Genomic DNA, 22941 nt, shown 5'->3' with positions numbered 1-22941 from the left:
ACCTCAGCTTGTAATCCAAGTCAACATAGCTGGGAGTGAGGGGGTAAATCCAGAGATCAAGGAGAATGTTCCAGTGGTTTGAAACTCACCCCAGCAGATGTTAAAATTTGAATTCAATTAATAAATGTGGAATTAAAATGGCAAGTAACCAGGAAACCAATGTCAGTTCCCAAAAATATTCATCTGATTCACTAAAGTCCTTTAAGGAAACTCTACCATCTTTGCCTGGTCTTACTTCCAGATCCATGTAAATGCGTTTGTTTCTTAACTTCCCTCTGAAATGCTCCAGTATACTATGGAGATTAAAGGGTTGACAATTTTACAACCAACATATGAACTAAACTTTATATTGTTACAGCTAATCAACGAAAACAGATTTTCAAACGGTGGTTAATGATTCTCAGCTAAATTACTGTCACCAATATTTTAGTTGGTAACAATTTAAAAAGATTTTACTAGCTCCTGAACTTGCAGCCTGAATCATATGGATGAATCTAATATAAGTATGCTGGAGAAACTCAGCATGTCTGGCAGAATCTGTTGAGAAAGAAACCAAGTTAAGGTTTCAAGTGAAGTATGACTCTTCTAAGACTTCCTCAGACTTGAGTTTCTCCAGCATTTGCCGTGTTTGTTTCAGATCTCTGGTGTCTGCAATATTTTGCTTTTTTAAAACTGTAACTGTCTTGAATGATCTAATCTCAGTTGAGAGTTGACTGTGGCCAATGCTGCTTCTTCACAGCTTTCATTGTTCAATTTTCATGGTGTCATAGTCAGAAGAAATCTGCACAAAATTTTTGTTCCTGAACCACAACTAGTCAGTAGTTCTAGAACACGTATGAGAGAGAGAAGACCATACTACAAAATGTATAGACATCATATTCCATTAACATTTAAACTCCTAAGGAAATTTACTATATTAAACTCCATAACTGTTGACATGAAGTAATGCACAATTGCTATAAATTAATAAGGTTGTCAAAATTTTGTGCCTTAGTACCTAGTACAGCTTAAAAACACAGGGTAGACCATTTAGGACAGAGATGAGGAGAAACTTCTTCACCCAGAGAGTGGTGGCTGTGTGGAATGCTCTGCCCCAGAGGGCAGTGGAGGCCCAGTCTCTGGATTCATTTAAGAAAGAGTTGGATAGAGCTCTCAAAGATAGTGGAATCCAAGGGTTATGGAGATAAGGCAGGAACAGGATACTGATTAAGGATGATCAGCCATGATCATATTGAATGGTGGTGCAGGCTCGAAGGGCAGAATGGCCTACTCCTGCACCTATTGTCTATTGTTTACTGATGCCCTAGAATTATGACAAACCTAAGGATTGATTGCTCTGGAAGAGAAATAAGGTTACTTTGAAACATTTCACATTAATTGAGTTGGGGTTATGCATCCAATCAATAATCTTCCACAATGGGATAAATAATCTCCCCAAATAAACCACAAAAAGTTTACTTTAAAAAAATCCTAAAAATAATGTTGTAAGTGGAGCAGACAAGTTATACTAAGAGAATAGAATTCCTGAAACATAGCTTATTTTTTATCTCAACTGTGGTATTAGTGGCAGGTACCAGAATTTACCTGCAAGGAAACAGACAGGGACAACTTAGCAGGCAGAATGTTTATACTTTGTTGAAATTTCCCCGTACCATCTTAGATGTATGATTCGCCAGAAAACTACTCCCACTAAAACTAGCATTACCAGAGGTCTTAAAACAGGTCAATTTTCAGAAAAATGTATGTAGTAAGTAAATAGATTTTGAAAACAGAAGAAAAAAATCCTACAATAAATATTTTGCTTTAATTGGTAAAACCAAATGAACCGAAATGATTTTGAATGTTTACAATCACTTCCAAATACACCTTTTTGTCTTACCAACATCTAATTTACCAACAGTGACTATGATATTCAAAGGAGCTAAACTGGTAACTTTTTTCTTACAATATTCTCTGCAACTGCCCCTTTCTTCATGAAAGATTGTGGTCCACACAGATATCAACAACATAGGTGAGTCCAGATAGTATGAACACCTAAAAGCTAAATTTGTAACCAGACCTTAAAGTTAATAATCTCTGGATTAGTACCAGACCTATGAGCAAATTGGAGTAGGGCAATTAAGATGAGAGAGTTAATGCATATTCAAAGATTGGTGTGGGAAAAATGGGTTTCAATTCATGAGGTACTAGCACCAGTACTGGGGAAAGTGGGAGCTGACTATTATGTTGACTAAGAGCAATGTTCTGGTTGCATACCAACAGCTTAGAAAGCAGAGGTGTCCATTAATTGAAGATCAATAACAAGAGGGTATAATTATTAAGTAAAGAGGAGGAAGCTAAGAGGGCATTTGAAGAAAAGCCTTTTATCTGGTGGGCGGTGGAGGTCTGGATTTGTTTTTTTATTCATTCATGGGATGTGGTGGGGGATCTCTGGCTAGGCCAGCATTTATTGCCCACCCCTAATTTCCCAGAGGGTAGTTAAGAGTCTACCACATTGCTGTGGGTCTGGAGTCACATATATGACAGACCAGATAAGGATCGCTGTTTCCTTCCCTAACGGGCGTTAGTGAACTAGATGGTTTATGTGAATGCATTGCCTGGAAGTGTAGTTGAGACAAGAACCTTTTAAAAAGTACTTGTATGAGCACTTGAATTGTCATAATATTCAGGGCTATGGGCCTAGTGTGGGAAAGTGGGACTAGTGTAGGTAATAGTATACTTTTGGGAGGCCCAAAAGGGCCTCCTCTGTTCAGTATGATTCTATGAAAGATGGTAGAGAAGACTTTAAACTAAATAAAGGACAATAGATCAAACAAGGATAACAGAGGGTAAGGCAAGAAAACAGGGTAGAAAGAAGGAAAGCAATAATCAAAACATGGTGAATAGGGATAGAGCAAAAAAACTTCAGAGTTTTTTCATTCATGAAATGTGGGCATCATTGATTGAGGCAGCATTTATTGCCCATCCCTAGTTGCTCTTGCAAAAGTGATGGTGAGTTGTCTTCTTGTTCCTGTGGTCCAATCCTCTGGCGAATCATACATCTAAGATGGTCCAATCAGCCAAAGGGAGTGACTTCCAAAATTATGACCCAGTGACACTGAAGGAAGGTGATATGTTTCCAATAGCATGTACCATCCTCAAGATGCATGCAGAAATTCACCAAAGATCCTAAGACAGTACCTTCCAAATCCACAGACACTACTATTTGGCAGTAAGGACAGCAGATACAGGGGAGTACCATCACCTGCAATTTCCCCTCCAAAACACTCACCATGGAAATATATCATCATTCATTCAATGTTGCTGTGTTCAAATCCTGGAATTCCAACCCTAATGGCATTGGTCTATTATAGCACATGGACTGCAGTGGTTCAAGAATGCAGCCCACCACCACCTTCTCAAGGCAGATGGAACATGCAGTACATGCTGGCCAAGACAGCAACCACCAAGTCCCATGAGTGAATAAAACAAAAGGAAATTAGTGATACGCAACAAATGATGGCTTTGTTATTGACATTCATTATCTCACAAAACAATAAAGAATAAAAAAGTTAAACAGTAATGGTAATAGTGTAAATCAGAAAATTAGAGGCAACAATTGTAATGCATAGAACTTCAAACTATATATATGCTGGGTAAATCTAATTGGCAATACTGTTGCAGAGGATAAATTCCTGGAATGTTTATGAGATGGTTTTTTTTTAATGGTTCATTGATTAACCAATTTGAGAACAGGCTATTTTAATTTATATTGTTGCTATGTCGCCATAGTCTTACCAAACCATTGGGGCTGCTCTCATTAGAGAGAGAAGCAACTGGTGTTGATTTAACCTGAGGGCTACCAGACCTCAAGTGAGGGAAGAGGTGAGACGGAGAATCCTTCATGGTAACGTCAAACTGGTGATGGGAATTGAACCCACGCTGTTGGCATCACACTGCTCTGTAAACCCAACAATCCAGCCAACTGAAAATGTAGAATAATCAATGAGAGAAATGGGTCCACTGCTTTTTGTCCTTTATATAAATGATTTGGATGTGGACATAGGAGGTAAGTTAGTAAGTTTGCAGACAACACCAATATTGGAGGTGTAGTGGACAGCAAAGATGGTTCCTCAGAGTACAACAGGATCTTGATCAGATGGGCCAATGGGCTGAGGAGTGGCAGGTGGAATTTATTTTAGATAAATGTGAGCTGCTGCATTTTGGAAAGGCAAATCAGAGCAGGACTTATACACTTAATGGTAAGGTCCTAGGGAGTGTTGCTGAACAAAGACACCTTGGAGAGCAGGTGTATAGTAGACTTGCAGGTAGATAGGATAGTGAAGGAGGTGTTTTGGTACGTTTGCCTTTATTGGTCAGAGCATCAAGTATAGGAGTTGAGAGGTTATATCATGGTTGTAGACGACATTGGCTAGGCTACATGTAATTCTGGTCTCCCTGCTATAAAAATGATGTTGTGAAACTTGAAAGGGTTCAGAAAAGATTTACAAGGATGTTGCCAGGGTTGGAAATCCCTCCCTCCTGCACCATCCCTGTAGCCACGCATTTAAGTGTTCTAACTGTGTTTTAACTGGTCTCCCTGCTATAAAAATGATGTTGTGAAACTTGAAAGGGTTCAGAAAAGATTTACAAGGATGTTGCCAGGGTTGGAGCATTTGAGCTATAGGGAGAGGCTGAATAGGCTTGGACTATTTTCCCTGGGGTATTGGGAGGCTGAGGCATGACCTTATAGAGGTTTATAAATTCATGAGGAGCATAGATAGGATGAATAGGCAAGGTCTTTTCCCAAAAGTGGGGGATTCCAAAACTAGAGGGCATAAATATAAAGCTGAGAGGGGAAAGATATAAACGAAACCTATGGGGCAACTTTTTCATGCAGAGAGTTGTACACGTATGGAATGAGCTGCAGAGGCATTGATGGACGCTAGTACAAAAACATTTGAAAGGTATCTAGATATTTGATTAGGAAGGGTTTAGAGGGCTATTGGCTAAATGCTGGCAAATGGGACTACATTAATTTAGGAGATCTGCTTGGCACAGACGCGCTGGTCTAAAGGGTCTGTTTCCATGCTGTACAGCTCTATGACTCTATGAAAATGATGAAATTCAATCCAAAACTAAGGTCTTAAATCTAAACAAAAAATTAAGGTGTGATGGAAACTTGCTGTTGTTGATTGGGAGACTGCATTGAAAGCTAGGACAGAAGACGGCAATGACTAGCATTTTAAGAATACATACATAGTTTACACCAAATTTTACAAAAATCTAGCAGGAAAGGAGTCGCAATCATTGCTAACAAGAAACGTTGATGCATGTATTAGGTCAAAGCAAGAGACTTATAACATTACCAATAAATAGTAAGCCTGAGGAGCAGAAGCATTTTAGAATTCACCAAAGAACGACCAAGAAAATGATAAAGAAACAGAGAAGATACTGCAAAAACACTGGGAGAAGCACAAAATGGAATTTAAAATCATAAATGTAATGGCATTTACACTTAAATAGTTTGCAGAGTAAATGTGGGTTATCTACAGGCCAAATGAAGGAAATCTCACAGAAACCAAAAATGTTGTGCCTGTCCTCACAGGAGATGATACAAAAATCTCACTGGAATAGTTTTGATCTTCTGATCTTAGGAAGGCTATACTTGCTATAGAGAGAGTGGAATAAAGGCTCTTCCGGCAGATACATGGGATAGAGGGTTTGTCCTATGGAGGAAAGATTGAGGAAACTGGGGCCACAATCTCGCGAGTTTAGAAAATTGAGAAGTGATCTCACTGAAGCACACAACTTTCTTACAAGGTTCAAAGGTAGGTGCAGGAAGGATGGTTCTCCTGATCGAGAGTCTAGACCAGACACACAGTCCCAGAAAAAGAGATATGCCATTTAGGACTGAGATGGAGGAATTTATTCACATGGAGGGTTGTGAATCTTTGGTATTCTCTACTCCAGAAGGCTGTGCATGTGAAGTTATTGAGCATATTCAAGGCAGAGATTGGTAAGATTTCTAGATATCGAAGATGTCAAGGTATTTGGGAATTAGACGAGAAAATGACATTGAATTCAGAGATCAGCCATGATCTTACTGAATAGTGGAGCTGGCTTGATGGCCTGAATGGCCAACTCCTGGTCCTATTTTCTATGGTCCTAGATCATGCAAGTGAAGCATCACAACTACTGTTCTCTTTGAAATTCCCAGCTCAACAGAGACTGTACATTGAACTTTTTGATTTGTATTACTTTGTACTTTAGAGAGATGTGTCTTTACCGACCAGGACATCACAGAAGATAGCTTTGTTACTTCAAGTAATAAATCAGTTAAATGAAACTACTTAATAAATATGACTGCTTAGATTCAGGAAAATAATGTAAATACTACTACCGCTCATGCTGAGCTTTCCTTTCTTGAGATTCAGGCTGACTACCTCCAGACTGTGAGTTGAATTGTTCTGCTATGTGCTGAAGACCTCTCCATTTTCCAGCTCCCATGGTCTGCACCATTAAATCATACACCGATCTATCAAGTCCCAACCAGCCAGAAGGTAATCTGGAAAAAAATGGAAAATACCAATTAAAATGATCAAATCATAGAATCTCTACAGTGTGGAAGCAGGCCATTCAGCCTACTGAGTCCAAACTGATCCTCCGAACAGTATCCCACCAGACCCAATCCCCTAACTAGTTCCTGTAACCATGCATTTCCCATGGCTAATCCATCTAACCTACACATCCCTGACACTACTCAATCTGCACGTCTTTGGACTGTGGGAAGAAACCAGAGCACATGGAGAAAACCCACACAGATATGAGGAGAACATACAAACTCCACACAGTCACTCAAAGGTGGAATCAAACCTGGGTCCCTGGCGCTGTGAGGCAGCAGTACTAACCACTCAGCCACCATGCTGCCCTGAACATTTTAAAACATTGCTCTACTAGTGTCCAAAAGTTTCTCCCAAATCTCACCATAGATGAGTTGTGTTCAGTTTACTTCAGCTTCATACCAAAAGCGTTCAGAGAACAAAGGAACAGGAGTAGGCAATTTACCTATTTGGGTCTGCTCCATCATTCAATATGATTATAGATAATCATCTAACTCAGTACCGTGCTCCCACTTTCGCCCCATACCTTTTGGCCCCTTTAGCCTTAGGAACCATATCTACCTCCTTTGCACAAGTAGTTGAGACAGAGTGGATCCTTACTGAGCCGCAGCAGAGTATATGTTTCTGGAAGTTAGAAGAACAGTGGGAATTTGGTGTGAAGGGGAAAAGATACTTTTTCCTTTTTTTTGTGGTTTATAGTTTATAAGGATTCTATTCTATAGTGAGGAGGACCAGGGAATAAGTGGTAATTGGTATTACATTTCCCAAAAGGTGTAAATTAAAGGGAGAAGTCATGGCAGGAAATCTCAAAGCTGTGGTGAACTCTCCTGCTCTATGTGGGAAGTCAGGGAAAATTCCCATGCCCATGATCTGCGCAAGTGCAGCAGGTGTTTCCAGATGCTCCTGGAAGCCTGGATTTCAGAACTGGAGTAGTAGCTGGGGACACTGCAGAGCATCCACAGACAGAGAGAATCGTGGTTAGCGTGTCGAGAGAGGTGGTCACACTACAGGCTAAGACTCAACAGGATGGATATGGGTGTTTACTCGGCAGATCGTGATGATTAGGCAGTGCAAGAGCTTCCTGCGGTTATTCCCCTGCAAAACAGGTTTGGATACTGTTGAGGAGAACAGTGTCTCAGGGGAAATTAGCAACAGTGAAATTTGTTGCATCACAGCTTAAGAAGTGGGGAATGCAATTGTTATAGGGGAATCAGAGGGGAATAGGAAGGCACTTTTGTGGCTGTAAACAAGACTTCAGGTTGCCTCCCTGGTACGAGGTTCTAGAATTTTTCAGGCATTCTGGAAGGGGAAGGTGAACAGCCAGTAATTGTGGTACACATTGGTACAAATGATATAGGTTAAAAAAAAAGAGGAGACCCTAAAAGCAACACCGGAATTGGGAAATAAGTTAAAAATTTAGACTGACGATGTTGAATCTGTATGAGTAGAGCTGAGAACCACAAAGGGACAAAAAACATTAATGGAGTTTGTATATAGAAGCTCCAAGTTATAGTGGTCATGTTGGGAATGGCACCAACATTAGAGAGACATGCAATATGGTAATTGTGGTAAACTTTAATCTGCATATAGATTCAGCAAATCAAATTATTAACAATACCGTAGAGGAGGAATTCCTGGAGTGTATACAGGAAGGTTTTCTGATTTAACATGTTGAGGGTACGGTGGCGGGGGAGATGGGGCTAGTGGTATTGTCGCTGGACTGTTAACCCTGAGACCCAGGTAATGTTCAAAGGACCCAGATTCAAAACCTGCCATGGCAGAGGGTGGAATTTGATTTCTATCAAAACAAAAGTTAAATTAAGAGTCTATTGATGACCATGAAACCACTGTCCATCTCATTCACTAATGCCTTTTATGGAAACAAACTGCCATCCTCACCTGGTCTGGCCTACATGTGATTCCAGACACAGCAATGTGGTTGATTCTTAACTGCCCGCTGCGTAATTAGGGATGGGCAATAAATGCTGGCCTATGCATTGACACCCTCATCCCATGAATGAATAAAGAAACAATCCAACTAGAGAATAGGCCATTCTCAACGAGAACTATACATTGAGAAAGGAATATTTGGCATTCTAATTGTGCAAAGCCCCTTTGTGGATGAGTGACCATAATATGATAGAATTCCTCATCAAGATGAAGAGTGATATAATTAATTCTCAGAATATGGTCCTGAATCTGAATAGATGAAAGAATGGTATGAAGCACGAGTTGGCTATGATGATTCGGTGAACGATGTTCAAAAGGATGATGGTAAAAGGCAATGGCAAACATTCAGACAGCATGGATGAACTGTAACAATTGTTCACTCCTGTCTGGAGCAAGAGTAAAATGGGCAAGGTGGCCAAACCATGGGAAATTAGAGACAATATCAAATCCAAGGAAGAGGCATACAAATTGGCCAGATCTGAAGAATAGATATTTAGACTTCAGCAAAGAAAGACAAAGGGATTGATTGAGAAATGGAAAATAGAGTCAGAGAGTAAGCCTGCAGGAACATAAAAAAAGTTTCTATATATATGTGAGGAGAAAAAAAAATTGGTGTAGAAAAATATAGAACCCTTTCAGGCAGAAACAGGGCAATCTGTCATGAGGAATTAAAAAATGGCTGATCAATTAAATACATGCTTTGGTTCAGAGTTCACGAAGGAGGACAACAAAACTTACCAGAAATGGTGAGGAACACAAAGTTTAATGATAGGGAAAATCAGAGTTAGGTAAAAACAATGACTGCAGATGCTGGAAACCAGATTCTGGATTAGTGGTGCTGGAAGAGCACAGCAGTTCAGGCAGCATCCGAGGAGCAGTAAAATCGACGTTTCAGGCCCGAAACATTGATTTTACTGCTCCTCGGATGCTGCCCGAACTGGTGTGCTCTTCCAGCACCACTAATCCAAAAATCAGAGTTAGTAGAGAAATGCTGTTGGGAAATTGATGTAATTGAAGGTAGACAAATCCCGGGCCTTAATAATCTACAACCAAGAAAACTTAAGGAAGTGGCCCAAGAAATAGTGGATGCATTGCCGGTAAGTCTTCCACGATTCTATAGACTCTGGAAAAGTTCCTACAGATTGGAGGTGAGCAAATGTAACCTCTCTATTTAAGAAGGAACGCAGAGAGAAAATCAGGAATTACGGATGCGTTGACTTGATGGTGCAAGGGAAAATGCAAGAGTCCATTATAAAATAATTTATAATGGCTGAGAATTTGGAAAACAGTAGCAGGATTGCACAGAATCAGCATGGAATTATGAAAGGGAAATCATGATTGACAAACTTATTGAAATTCTTTGAAGATATAACTAGTAGAGTTGATGAGGGAAGAGCCAGTGGACGTGGTTTATTCGGACTTTTGGAAGGCTTTCAACAAAGTCTTACAGAAGAGATTAATGTGTAAAATTAAAGGGCATGGGGTTGAGCTGGATATAAAACTGGTTGGTAGACAGGAGACAAAGTGTAGGGATAAATGGGTCTTTTTCTGAATGGCAGGCAATGACTAATGGGATAGCACAGGGATTAGTGCTAGACCCAAGGTATTCACAATACATATTAGTGATTTGATAAGGAAAATAAAATGTAAAATCTCCAAATTTGCAGATGACACAAAGCTGGGGTTGTAAGGAGGATTCAGAGATGCATCAGTGTGATTCTGACAAGCTGAGTGCGTGAGCAAATGCATAGCTAAAGCATAATTAACATGGATAAATACAAGGTTATCCACTTTGTTAAAAACCACACAGGAAGTTAGATTATTAGCTAAGCAGCTGTAAATTGAGAGAGGGGAATGTGCAACAAGACCTGGGTGTCCTTGAACACCTGAAGAAGGGCTTATGCCCAAAACGTCGATTCTCCTGTTCCCTGGATGCTGCCTGACCTGCTGCGCTTTTCCAGCAACACATTTTCAGCTCTGTCACTCAAGGTAAGCATGTAGGTGCAGCAGGAGTTAATGAAGACAAATGTTGGCTTTCATAATCAGAGGATTCAAGTACAGGAGCAGAAATGACTTGCTGTAATTGTACAGAACCTTGGATAAGGGCACACCTGGAATATCATGTGCAGTTTTGGTCTCCCTGTTGAGAAAGGATGTTCTTACTATAGAGTGGGTACAATGATGGATTACCGGACCAATTCCTGGGATATTGGGATAGATGAGGAGAGGTTGAATTAGTTAGGATCATATTTGCTGGAGTTCAGAAGAATGAAGGCAGAATCTCAAAGAAACCTATTCAATTCTCACAGGACTAGATAGAGCAAATGCAGGAAGGGGGTTCCCAACGGCAGGGGAGTCCAGAACCAAGGGTCAGAATCTAAAAATTCGGGGGTAAATTGTTTAGTATTAAGACAATGAGAAATGTCTTCACTAAATAGTGGTCAGCCTGTGGAATTTGCTACATAGAAAACAGTTAAGGCCAAGCACTGTATGATTACAAGGGGGAGTTGGATCGAGCACTTGTGGCTAAAGAGATTAAAGGATCTGGGGAAAAGCAGGAACAGGCTACTGAGTTAGCTGATCAGCCATAATCATAATAAATAGGGGAGAATTTATTAACCATTAAGGACTGAATGGTCTACTCCTGTTCTTACTTTCTATGTTTCTATGAAAACATTCAATACTTTTGCAATCTGACAATTTCAGAGTCAGCCTTTAGGAAAATGATTGAAAATCTGGTGAATTATTGTCATCCTGTAACCAAAGCCAGGAACTAACATTTAAATCTTTGATGCAAAAACCCTGGAATAATTTCTGAACTTCCCATTTAACATTACAGTATCTCACTGATAGATTTGACAGAATATGTACAATGTTTGGAATAAGAATCTTTTAGAGTTTTTTTTAAACTGACTGTTTTTATAATGCTTACTGGTTTTTTCATAATTTCAAATTTCTCAAAATCCATTCTCTTTCAATATTCTTTTGCTGGCTTCTAAAGTTTTCCCATCTTAGAACATAAGAACTAGGAACAGGAGTAGGCAATTCAGCCCCTTGAGCCTGCTTTGCCATTTAATACTGTCATGGCTGATCTCATCTTCGTGTCAACTCCACTTTTTTGCCCTTTCTCCATAACCTTTCAACCAAGTTCTGCTTAAAATCTGCCTATTTCTTCCTTAAATTTACACCATGACCTGGCATCCACGACACTCTGAGGTAGTGATTTCTACAGATTCTCGACCCTTTGAGAGAAGTAATTTCCCCTGATCTCTATTTTAAATCTGCTACCCTTATCCTAAAACTTCTCATTCTGATATACTACTGATCTTTGCAACATTGTACATCATTTCTGCCAAATTAATACCAGCCTTAACATCCTAAGTTAGCCATGGAGTTTTCAACATTGATATATTTCATATGAACGTGTCCTGTCTTTTAACCTATTTAACTGATCCACTTACATTAGCTTTGTCTTCATATTCTTGTAACTGCCTTTACTTAAGGCATAAGTTATGCTCCCACATCTCTCAAACTACGATCTTGCTATGATCATTCTTGCCAGGAGAATCCTTCACTGTAAGATCTTCAGGCCTGTCTCATTACTCATTAATAGGTCCAGAATAGTCTGGTCCCTCCTAGGTTCCAAAATGTATTGTACTAAGAAACTGACCCAAATATTCTCTATGAACACATTGAGGTGGCTGCCTTTGCCAGATTGATTAATCTAGAAATTCCTCTCAGTACAACATATCAACCTCACTTGGACATACATGACTTGGTCCTTTATTGTGCCTAAGTCAATATCTTGACATTCTGTACCTTTTAACATGTTGGGAGCATCACCACAAGGAATGCAGTAGTTTAAGGAGAACAGACATCTTCTGAAGACATTCCGGATGCGCAATAAATATCGCTCTGACAGCACAGTCTACTTCCTGGGAACAAGAAAGAAAAGAACCTAACCTGTTTTTCTGTGATTTTACCATCCGGGACTCTTCTTTCCTAGCCTGATTTACACTTGCACCAAATAAGCGGCCCAGCCACATTCCTTGCTTGCCTTCAGTATTATCCATGTTTGGCTTTTTTCCTGGTTGTGCATCATAATTATTTGGAGCAGTGCTTTCATTAACTTTGCTATTCTTAAGTTCATGTAGCACAGATTCTGGAGGACTCCCCATCCAAGAAGGTTTGGCTTCATTTTTAGAATACTCAGGCTGAATCTTTTTTAATTGCTTAGTGGCTGCTGCTTCTTCATTGGACTCAGATTGATTGGACAACACACCACAAATGTTCAAATGTTGTAATTCAGATATTGGCTGACTCTCTGCTCCTTCTGGGACACTCTCTCGGAGTGACTTTTTCTCGGTACTGATGCTTAACTGAGGAAGTACAGTAGTTGTACTTTGCTTCTTTCTCTTCTCCCAGTTTACAAACTTTGATTGTTCTGAAGAACCTTCAATATATACCTGTGAGCTTTGCATAAGCTGGTACCACCATCCTGCTTGCTTGTCCTTTTTAATTTCACTTACGTTCTCTTTTCTAACTTTTTCCACATTCTGTACATCTTCATGTTTATTGGGTATTACAGCATCCCTTGCTGTTATACCTTTTAGTGTAAATCCTTCTGATTGGTCTTCCCTGTCCTGTTCATGTCCCAAACCTACATTACTACCATGGTCCCTCATGAGCTGAAAGGTAGAGTGCACAGATTGCAAAAGATCCTGCTTGACTTTGAGTTGTTCCTTCTTCTTCTGTTGCTCCATGTTCATTTGGATAACATAGTGTTCAAACATCAGATCTAAATCAAATGGCAGTAACGAAAGAGGCTGCAGTAAAAGAAGGAGCTCCTCAAACAGTGGTTGACAAACACTGTGCGACAGTGCTAGGAAACCAGTAGGTAGATAGTGAACTCCAATAATATCTAATTAAAAGAAAAGAATCAATTAGTGTTATAATTTAGGTTTGAGATATGAAAAATATGACTTCAAATACAGGGTTCCATGAGCTGTATATGATTTAAGTTGTCTCTTCCACTTAAAACAAAATGGAATAATGAAGAGTCATGTGATTTGCTACAAGTTCTGTCCATGACACCATCTATGTGACCTGGTTACAAGGGGATTTTAGACTCAGATGATGTGCTATTGAAAACCACATGCCATATTTAACACCTGAAAGTAAAGGCAAAGCACATATTCTTGTTATTTTAGACTCTCTGTCTTGGAGACATTAAACAGAAATACAGAAAGAGACGGCATCAGCTGCAATTAAACAGAAAATGGCAGCCCATCCCTAGCACATAATTAGACTGCAGATTACAGCTGTTCATCGAATTGAGGATAGGGAAACAACAGGAAATTACTAAGTCTGAAAGATACATCCTGGCATGACCTAGGTTCATCAGAGTTAGCTATGATGTTGGAATTCAGCTACAGATTGCTCAGAAGCCAGGAGCTAGGCTCTTTTGGCTGTCACTAGACATTATGACTTGGTGAAAAGGCAAAACATGGGCTCTTGGGAAGCAGAGTATCATTAGATTAATTCCTGTGAAATTTGCAATTCTGTGGAGACTAATATATGTATTAGTCATGTTAAAATGCTAATAAGGCGTAGCTTTGCTGCAGCTTAGAATATTCATTACTAAATATTTAATGTCAAATCCATTATTATTTTTAATTTTCTTTTGCATTCTTTCACAGGATGTGGGCATCACTGGCTGGACCAGAATTTATTGTCCATCCCTTTGTGCCCTTGAACTGAATGGCTCCTAAGGCCATTTCAGAAGGCAGCTGAGTTAACCACGTTACTGGGAGTCTGGAATCATATATAGACCAGGACAGGTGAGGACATTAATGAACTAGATGGATTTTTTACAACAACCAACAAGGGTTATATGGTCATTCGATTAGTTTTTAATTCCAGATTTTTTTAAAAAAATGAATTCAAGTTTCATTACCTGCCATGATGGGAGTCAAACCCATGATCCATTGTTATCTAATGACATTACCACAGTACCACACCCTCCCCTTTGTTATAGAAAAAGCAAATTTGAAAGCTTGTTATGCAACCCCTTTCAGGCAGCCAATGGGAATCCAAATATCTTTTTAAAAGTTGTCAGAATCAATGCTATCATTATCGTTCACAGGACAGAAACACTGCTGCTTGACAAGTATGCATGCAGGCACCTTCCAAGACAAAATTCAACAATATAACCAGTTTTCTGCAGGTTTGAATAATAAGCAAGTGCTTGCAAGACCAGATGTGTTCATTACAGACTACGAACAATCACAGAGTTTCCCTGTCCAGTGAACAAACTACATAACAAACCTTAAAATTTAAGGCTAGAGAAATGGCATCAAACCCACAGTATTAATAGCTTGTATTTAAATGAGGATTCCTGAATTTTGGGTTCATTGCAATCAAGAGAGCACTATATTGGGAGCCCGCACAGCTTAGCACTCCAAAATTCAGGAAATTGTTGGCTTATACCACAGCAGTCTAGATGAACAATGGGTTGGCATCAGGATTTATGATTGGGATTTAGGGAGAGAACAGTACGCTCCAGTTAGGTATATTGAGTTCAAAGAGCACAGACCCTGAGAGGGACATAATAATATAAAAGTTAAATAAAGGTAGTATCAGCATCATCTCCTATGCCATAAAACTGCTCTCTCATTCTAGGGAGATGAACTCGTGATGGTTTAATCTGAAGTGAGGGGAGATGTTGAGAAGGAGAGTCCTTCATGATAACCTCAGCCCCACGGGGAACAGAACTTACACTGTTGGCCTCACACTGTATTGTAAACCAGCTATCTAGCCAACTGAGCTGAAGATTTAAAATAAAAAAGGGTTCTGGAAACAAACTAAACTGATCTGACAGCATATGTGGAGAGACAAATGAAAGTAATACTTAGAGTGCTGCTGGAGGAGTTTGGGGTTTGAATCTGGAGATATATCTCGGGCAGAGATCCGAAGGAGTTGACTCGCAGGCCAGAGATTTCGGAATTGGGATCAGATGTGCCAAAAATTACATTAAATATCTCAAATACACTTATGTATTGGTAATCTTGTTATTCCTGGGGATGCCTTACAGAGAAGCAACTTTGCAGCAGAGACCAGAGGCAAGTACAAATAGGTCCTCCGGCTCACCACGTCTGTGCCGACCACGAAAGTAAAGCCATCTGCCTGCATGTGGTCAGTGTCCCTCTATCTCTGTCTGTTCATGTGTCTATTGAAGTGCCTCTTAAACGTTGTTGACATACTTGCTTCTACCCTGGGAGTATAGTCCAAGCACTTACCATTGTCTGTGTTAAAAAATCTTTTCCTCGCACACCGCCTTTAAAGTTTTCCTTCTCACCTTAAACCTGTGCCCCCCCAGGACTTAACATTTCCACCCTGAGAAATACACTGTATCTATGCCTCTGATAATTTTATATATTTCTATCAGGTTGCCCCTCAGCCTCCAACGCTCTAACAAAACAATCCAAGCTAATATACTCCAATCCATGTAACATTCTGGTAAACTTATTTTGCACCCTCTCCAGAGTCTCCACACCCTTTCCACAGGGTGGGGACCAGACTGCACACAATTATCAAATATAGCCTAACTAAAATTTTACACATCTTCAACATGACTTATCAACTTTTATGCTCAATGCCACAACTGAAACTGTACACCTTCCTTACTACCTTATCTACTTGTGCTGCTACTTTCACAGAGTTCAAGACTTGTACCCCAAGATACCTCTGTATATCAATGCTCCTAAGGATCTTGCCATTTACTGTTTTCATTTCTCCTCCATTTAACCTCCCAAAATGCATCATCTCACACTTGTCTGGATTAAACTCTATCTTGTTGTGTCTGTTGAAACCTTGCTCACTTTCGACAAGTCCACCAACTTTCATGTAACCAGATAACTTAGTAACTAGACCACTGGCATATTCTTCCAAATCATTTATATGTAATAGAAGCAACAAAAGTCCCAGCACCGATCCTTGTGGAAAACCACTGGTTACAGACCTCCAATCAGAAAAAACACCCCTCCACAATTACCCTCTGTCTTTTATGAACAAGCCAATTTTGTATCCAATTTAATAATTCACCACGAATCGCGTGACTTCAATTTTTTGACCAGCCTACCATGCTTTAGTTAAGTTCATGTAGATAACATCCACTGTCTTACCCTCATTAATCATCCTTATCTCTTCCTCAAAAGATTCAATTAAGTTTGTGAGATAAGATGTCCCCGCATAAAGCCACACTGACTATATCCATGATGTCTACTCTTCTCCAAATGTGAGTATATCTGAAGACTCTTCTCAAATAACTTCTCTACTCTGATGTAAGGCTCACTGTCTAATAGAACATAACATTTTTGGTAAATGGACGAATGCCTGCTTCAGACCTTGTCATCCATGCTTATTGTCCCTTTTTTACTAAAGCAGTCTCTGGTACAACTTGTAGCAAGTTTGCGCACTTGCACATACCACATGTCAGTTCAGTTCCTAAACAAAATAAAATAAGCTTGAAAACACAGATAATGGGAAACAAATAATGTGCATGATGTAACATTTACCATCCTCTAGTACATTAGCACAATCCTGTTTTCAAAGATTAATTGCAGTTTGTTTCTCCGTAAAATATTTCCAAACTCTTATCACCATATAAAATACTCTTTAGTTGTGACGATCTCGAGAAGTGTCACCATACTCTCCTCCAGGTACCTTTTTAGTCCAACTTGGACCTTTATCAGGAAACGAAATCCAAAATACACATCTCTCTCTGTCACTGTATACCTCTATGTGTGAAACTGCAGGAGATGAGTAAGATACTAAATGAGTATTTTGCATCTGTATTTACTGTGGAAAAGGGCACAGAAACTAGAGAACTTGAAGTAATAAATAGTGAAATGTTGACAAGGATCTATATTGTAAAGGAGGTGGTGCTGGATGTCTTAAAATGCAGAAAGGTGGATAAAACCCTGGGACCTAGAATTTTGTGGGAAGCTAGGGAAGTGATTGTTGGGTTCCTTGCTGAGATATTTGTATCATTGATAGCCATGGGTGAGGGGCTGAAAGACGGGAGGGTGGCTAAGGGGGTGTCTTAATTGAAGAAAGATGGTAAGGAAAAGCCAGGGAACTACAGAGCAATGAGCCTGATGTCAGTGGTGGGTAAGCTGTTGGTGAAGATTCTGAGGGACAGGATTTATATGTATTTGGAAAGGTAACAACTGATTCAGGATAGTCAATACGGCTTTGTGTGGAAAATCATGTCTCATTGACTTGATTGAGTTTTTTGAATAAGAGACAAAGAAGATTGATGAAGGCAGAATGGTGGACATTGTCTATATGGACTTCAGCAAGGCGTTCAACAAGATTCCGCATGCTAGACTGGTTAACAAGGTTAGATCACAGAATCAGAGGGTGAGCTAGCCATTTGGACACAAAACTGGCTTGAAGGTAGGAGGCAAAGGGTGGTGGTGGAGGATTGCTTTTTGGACTGGAGGACAGTGACTAGCAGTGTGCCACAAGGATTGATGCTGGATCCACTGCTTTTGGAAGTGAATCATTTGGAAGTGAATATCAGAGCAATGGTTACTAAGTTTTCAGATGACACCAAAACTGGTGGTGTAGTGCACTGTGAAGAGGTTTATCTCAGAGTACAACGGGACCTTGTTCAGTTGGGCCGATGAGCCAAGGAGTGGCAGATGGAGTTTAATTTAAATAAATGTGAGATGTTGCATTTTAGTACAGCAAACCAGGGCAGGACTTATACACTTGATGTTAAGGCCCTGGGGAGTATTGCCAAACAAAAAGATCCTTGGAGTACAGGTTCATTGTTCTTTGAAAATAGAGTCACAGGTAGACAGGATAGTGAAGGCTATGGTGCGCCTGCTTTTATTAGTCAGTGCATTGAGTATAGGAGTTGGGATGTCAAGTCGTGGCTGCACAGGACGTTGGCTAGGCCACTTTTGGAATATTGCATTCAATTCTAGTCTCTCTGCTTTAAGGAGGATGTTGTGAAACTTGGAAGGGTTCAGGAAAGATTTACCAGGATGTTGCCAGGGTTGAAGGGTCTGAGCTATAGGGAGAAGCTGAATAGGCTGGGGCTATTTCCCATGGAGCGCGGAGGCTGAGGGGTGACCTTATAGAAGTTTACAAAATCATGAAGGGCATGGATAGGGTGAATAGCCAAGGTCTTTTACCCAGGGTAGGGGAGTCCAAAACTAAACGGCATAGTTTTAAGGTGAGGGGGGTAAGTTTCGAAAGGGATGTAAGGGGCAACATTTTCAGGCAGAGAGTGGAAGAGGCTGGTACAATTACAAAATTTAAAACACATCTGGATGGGTACATTAATAGGAAGGGTTTAGCGGGACATGGGCCAAATGCTTACAAATGGGACTGGATTAAATTAGGACATCTGGTCGACATGAATAAGTTGGGACCGAAGGGTCTGTTTTCATGATGTACATCTCAATGCCTTTACAACACACAAGAAGTTGTAGTTATTTCACAATTCATTTCTTATAAAGTCCTTTGTTTTAATCTCTAGCTTTCTCTCATTCTTGTTCATTGCCCTTACATATATCAGTTCTTTGAAAATTACTTGCCAACATTAGAATACAATCACACAAATTACTTGTATACAGTGAAAAGTACAAAAGTATGAAACCTGACTGCAAGTTTCCCAAAACTTGTAATCATTTAATTTGAACTTGATGGTGTGGAATGGGGACCCTCTAACAATGTTAATGGGTGTGAAACAGGGAGGTGCTACTCTAAATCAGTATCACACCATTTCCATCTATTATACACCAGCATGCTACAAGTATAGTTGCCAATACAACAGCTATTTGTGGACTCTATTCTTATTGAATGGAAGAGCAGGCTTGAATGACCCACTTCCACTACTAGCTACCATCTTTGTGGGATTCACAATGCTATTTGCTAGCTTAAACATTCAGAAATGAATATCTTTATGAAGATAGAAATTACACCGAGGATGAGGAAGGGATGAACTATTTTCCAGTTAGGCTAGCAGGTTTTTCTCCATACCAAATGCAGCAACCAGTCCTGCTCTCGAATTCCAAACTGTAAGGGGCAGAATGCTTACTCTTTTATGCTAATGACTCTTACAATTGTATGTGGAATGAGATCAGAGCAGTGGAGTAGAACAGCAAATTGAAGTCCTAACCTGCCATGGTAGTTCACAAGGAATTTCTTTCTAATCTTTAATATTGTACATGTAAACTAATTGCTATAATTGAAAGAGTTTAGCAACGATATCTGTAACTTGATCTTACCTTCATGATTATGCAAATGATTAAACCAAAACTCCAAAGATCTGATACTGCATCAAAGAACACAAAGTCATGTAAGCATAATACAATGGAACCATTTAGCAATTACTTCATAAATGTTTAATCGAGAAGCATAGTTTATTTACACCATAACTAATAAGGAATTTATACTATATTTTGTTTCAAATTCTATGATTAAGCATATAACTGCAACAGATTAAACACTTCTCAAAAAAATCAACCACGAGAACCCAATTTTAAAAAATTTAAAAGCGAAAGGAGAGGATTTCACAACATCAGCTACTGGAAAGAAAAATACAATGAAAAGACAATGTATTAAGTAAATTTGGCAACATGAAACCACAGAACTCGTGCAAATGTAGACCAATTCAATCGAAAACAACTAGAATTATTTCAAGATTTGAGATGTTACATTTATGAAATGACTCATAGCATCAATCCATTGCATTTGAGAAATGAGAGTTCCATAGGACCGAGATTTAAATCTTAAAAGTGGCAAAACATATGGATAATACCATAAGAACTAGTTAGATATTTTAATTCTGATCAAAAATTGAATCTTTAGCAAAATCAAAGTCGGAAAAAAAACCTTTCTTCAGTTTACCACATGGTGGAGCAATGCTCTGGAGGAATTTAGTAGAAAGAGGAATGTATATTTGACATAAAAACAGAAAATGCTAAAAATTATTCCACATCTGTGGAGAGTAGTGTGTGAAAGATCATGATCCAAAATGTTAAATCTGTTTCTTTCTCTAGAGATACTGCCAGACTTGTAGATAATTTCCTATTATTATTATTATTATTGCATATTTCCAGCATTCGCAAAAGTTTGCTTTTGGATAAGTGTAAATTTGATATTGATTCATTTGATACATTGGAGAAGGGGGCCTTAAGGATGGGATGAGGGCACCTCGGCTTCTTCGAGACATCTTATGCCTCGTGTCAAGTTTATGGGGAGTGTGGCAATAATCTTCTTTGCACTGGCTTGATAATTGAGCAAGTTTATTTTGGGACAGGTTATAGAAAACAAAGAAGTGCTTGATTAATTAGATTATGCAAAGGATTACAAACTGGATGCCACTAAGGAGTCAGTGGTGACAATGGTGCCCGAACTATAATGGGAGTTAGCTTGCAAAACTGAAATTTAACTGATGATGATGAGTAAAACGTAGGTCAGAATTTTATGGTTCCTCCAATAGTGGGGAACTTTCAGATTTCCGTGATGGTAGTCTTGCCACACTCCCCATAAACTTGACACGAGGCAAGAGATGTCTCGAAGAAGCCGAGGTGCCCTCATCCCAATCGAGGGTCCTTAAGACCCATTTCCCTCTTGGTGTCAATTTTAATGCTAACAAGAGGAGTTTGGGAGCAGGAAGAGCAGTGATCACTCTCTTCAGGTCTTGGACATGAAGACAGGCTGTAGAATACCACCCTCAAGGGGGCCCACTTCCACATCAGACACTGCTGCAAGGTCTGCCCCATGGGTGCTCCATCTCTCCCAGCCTCTCCATCCGAAGCAAAAGTAAATTAGGCTTTTAGTTTTAGTTCTGAAGGGTGACTGTTTTTTTAAGTTCAGAAGGTCATTTTTAACAGAGAGTTCAATGCAGCACTTCTAAGAGAGTATGTAACTTAAGTTAAATGACTTTTAGCTAGTGAGATAATTGCTGATGTATTTACAAAATTGAGCTACTCCAACCTACAGTCAGAGAGGTCAGGGGTCACAAGCAAGTTCAGTTCAGAAGAAGATAAGATCCACACAAATAGAAGGACTGCTTTAATCTGGCAGTTTCCAGGCCATCAGAGCTGGAGAGAAGTTTTGGGCTGTTTTAGCAGTCCAAGAAGCTGGAAAAATTCTGAGCTTGACTTAAAGTTAAGAAACATAAATCTGTGAGTTAGCCTGTATTTTGTGTGTCTCTAGGAGAGATGAAGAGAATCACATCTGGTAAACTTGCAGAAAGTCCCTGAAAAGGAACATTTACAATCTTGTTAATTCAGTAGAAATTTTAAAGTGAAGACAGGATTGATTCTTAACTGGGATTGAGTGCTCGGAAAAAGGACTGGATTGTGATTTATGTTATTTAAGATCTCTGCAAATTGTCATATATCTTGCTTTATTTTTTTTCCTTATTCTTTTGTGTAATACATTTACTCCTTGCTGCAAGTATATTGAACATATTCACACAAGTCTGTCAATAGCTGATGACTACAGTAACAAAACTGCAATAGTAAAACTTATGCTCTATTAAGCCATGTTTCACTCTGGAATCTGGCATGTCCAGTATTACCATCATCTTGGATCATATCACTATTATAGATGTTAATCCTTCATTATATAAACCTTTTCTTGTTACAATGTGTGGCTGAGAGCCCAAACTAATAAACATTGATTTAGCTAGGATTCTGATCAGTGAAGAGAACTGTTAATTTTGTTTGACTGAAAACCTACAATTGTAAGGTTTTCTGTGATCTCTTCTGGAAATGTTTCAGTGATTATCTGGACAAGATTATGAAGTGTGAAGTATTTGAATTTTCTGTTATTTAACTAACATACTTTAGGGAAGGGCTTATGCCCGAAACGTCGATTGTCCTGCTCCTTGGATGCTGCCTGACTTGCTGCGCTTTTCCAGCAACACATTTTTCAGCTCTGATCTCCAGCATCTGCAGTCCTCACTTTCTCCTAATATACTTTAATGGTCTTTATCATTTTTAGCAGGAGGAGGAGTTTCTTTCCCATCAGGGTTTATTTATTTCCTCTAAGCAGTTGTACATTTACCATTTTATTTAACAGCTCATAGGCGCTGTATTGGATGCTTATTGGATGAATGGGTCTCGAAGAAGCAGGAGTTGCAATGGTTTGACATGGCCTGAGGTTGATAGATCACCTAGACCAGATGGACTACACCCCAGAGTTCTAAGGGAGACAGGTGAAGAGATAGTGGAGGCATGAGTGGTGATCTTTCAGCAAGCGTTAGAATCAGGAAGGGTTCCAGAGGACTGGAAAATCGCTAACATGGCACCCTTGTTTAAAAAGGAAACAAAGCAAAAGACAGAAAATTACAGATTGATTA

General features: G+C 39.4%; 1 protein-coding gene across 9 annotated transcripts in view; it reads right to left on the bottom strand.

Moving 5' to 3' along the window:
• rusc2 (RUN and SH3 domain containing 2) overlaps positions 1-22941 on the bottom strand; it is a 128524-nt gene that overhangs the window by 2877 nt on the left and 102706 nt on the right. For 8 of the 9 annotated variants that reach the window (XM_043688079.1, XM_043688072.1, XM_043688062.1 and 5 more), the window contains 3 exons: positions 19856-19902; positions 12516-13473; positions 6383-6547 (listed from right to left, as the gene is read on the bottom strand). In XM_043688079.1, coding sequence (XP_043544014.1) covers positions 6383-6547; positions 12516-13473; positions 19856-19902 — 1170 coding nt within the window. Of the gene's footprint in view, positions 1-3271; positions 3427-6382; positions 6548-12515; positions 13474-19855; positions 19903-22941 lie in introns of all 9 variants that reach the window. The other variant, XR_006311386.1, reaches the window with a different exon arrangement.

The sequence above is a fragment of the Chiloscyllium plagiosum genome, chromosome 1, assembly GCF_004010195.1.
Source record: "Chiloscyllium plagiosum isolate BGI_BamShark_2017 chromosome 1, ASM401019v2, whole genome shotgun sequence".
Lineage (NCBI taxonomy): Eukaryota > Metazoa > Chordata > Chondrichthyes > Orectolobiformes > Hemiscylliidae > Chiloscyllium > Chiloscyllium plagiosum.
The sequence above is the reverse complement of the archived record's forward strand: the minus strand, read 5'-3'. Positions and strand labels throughout refer to the sequence as shown.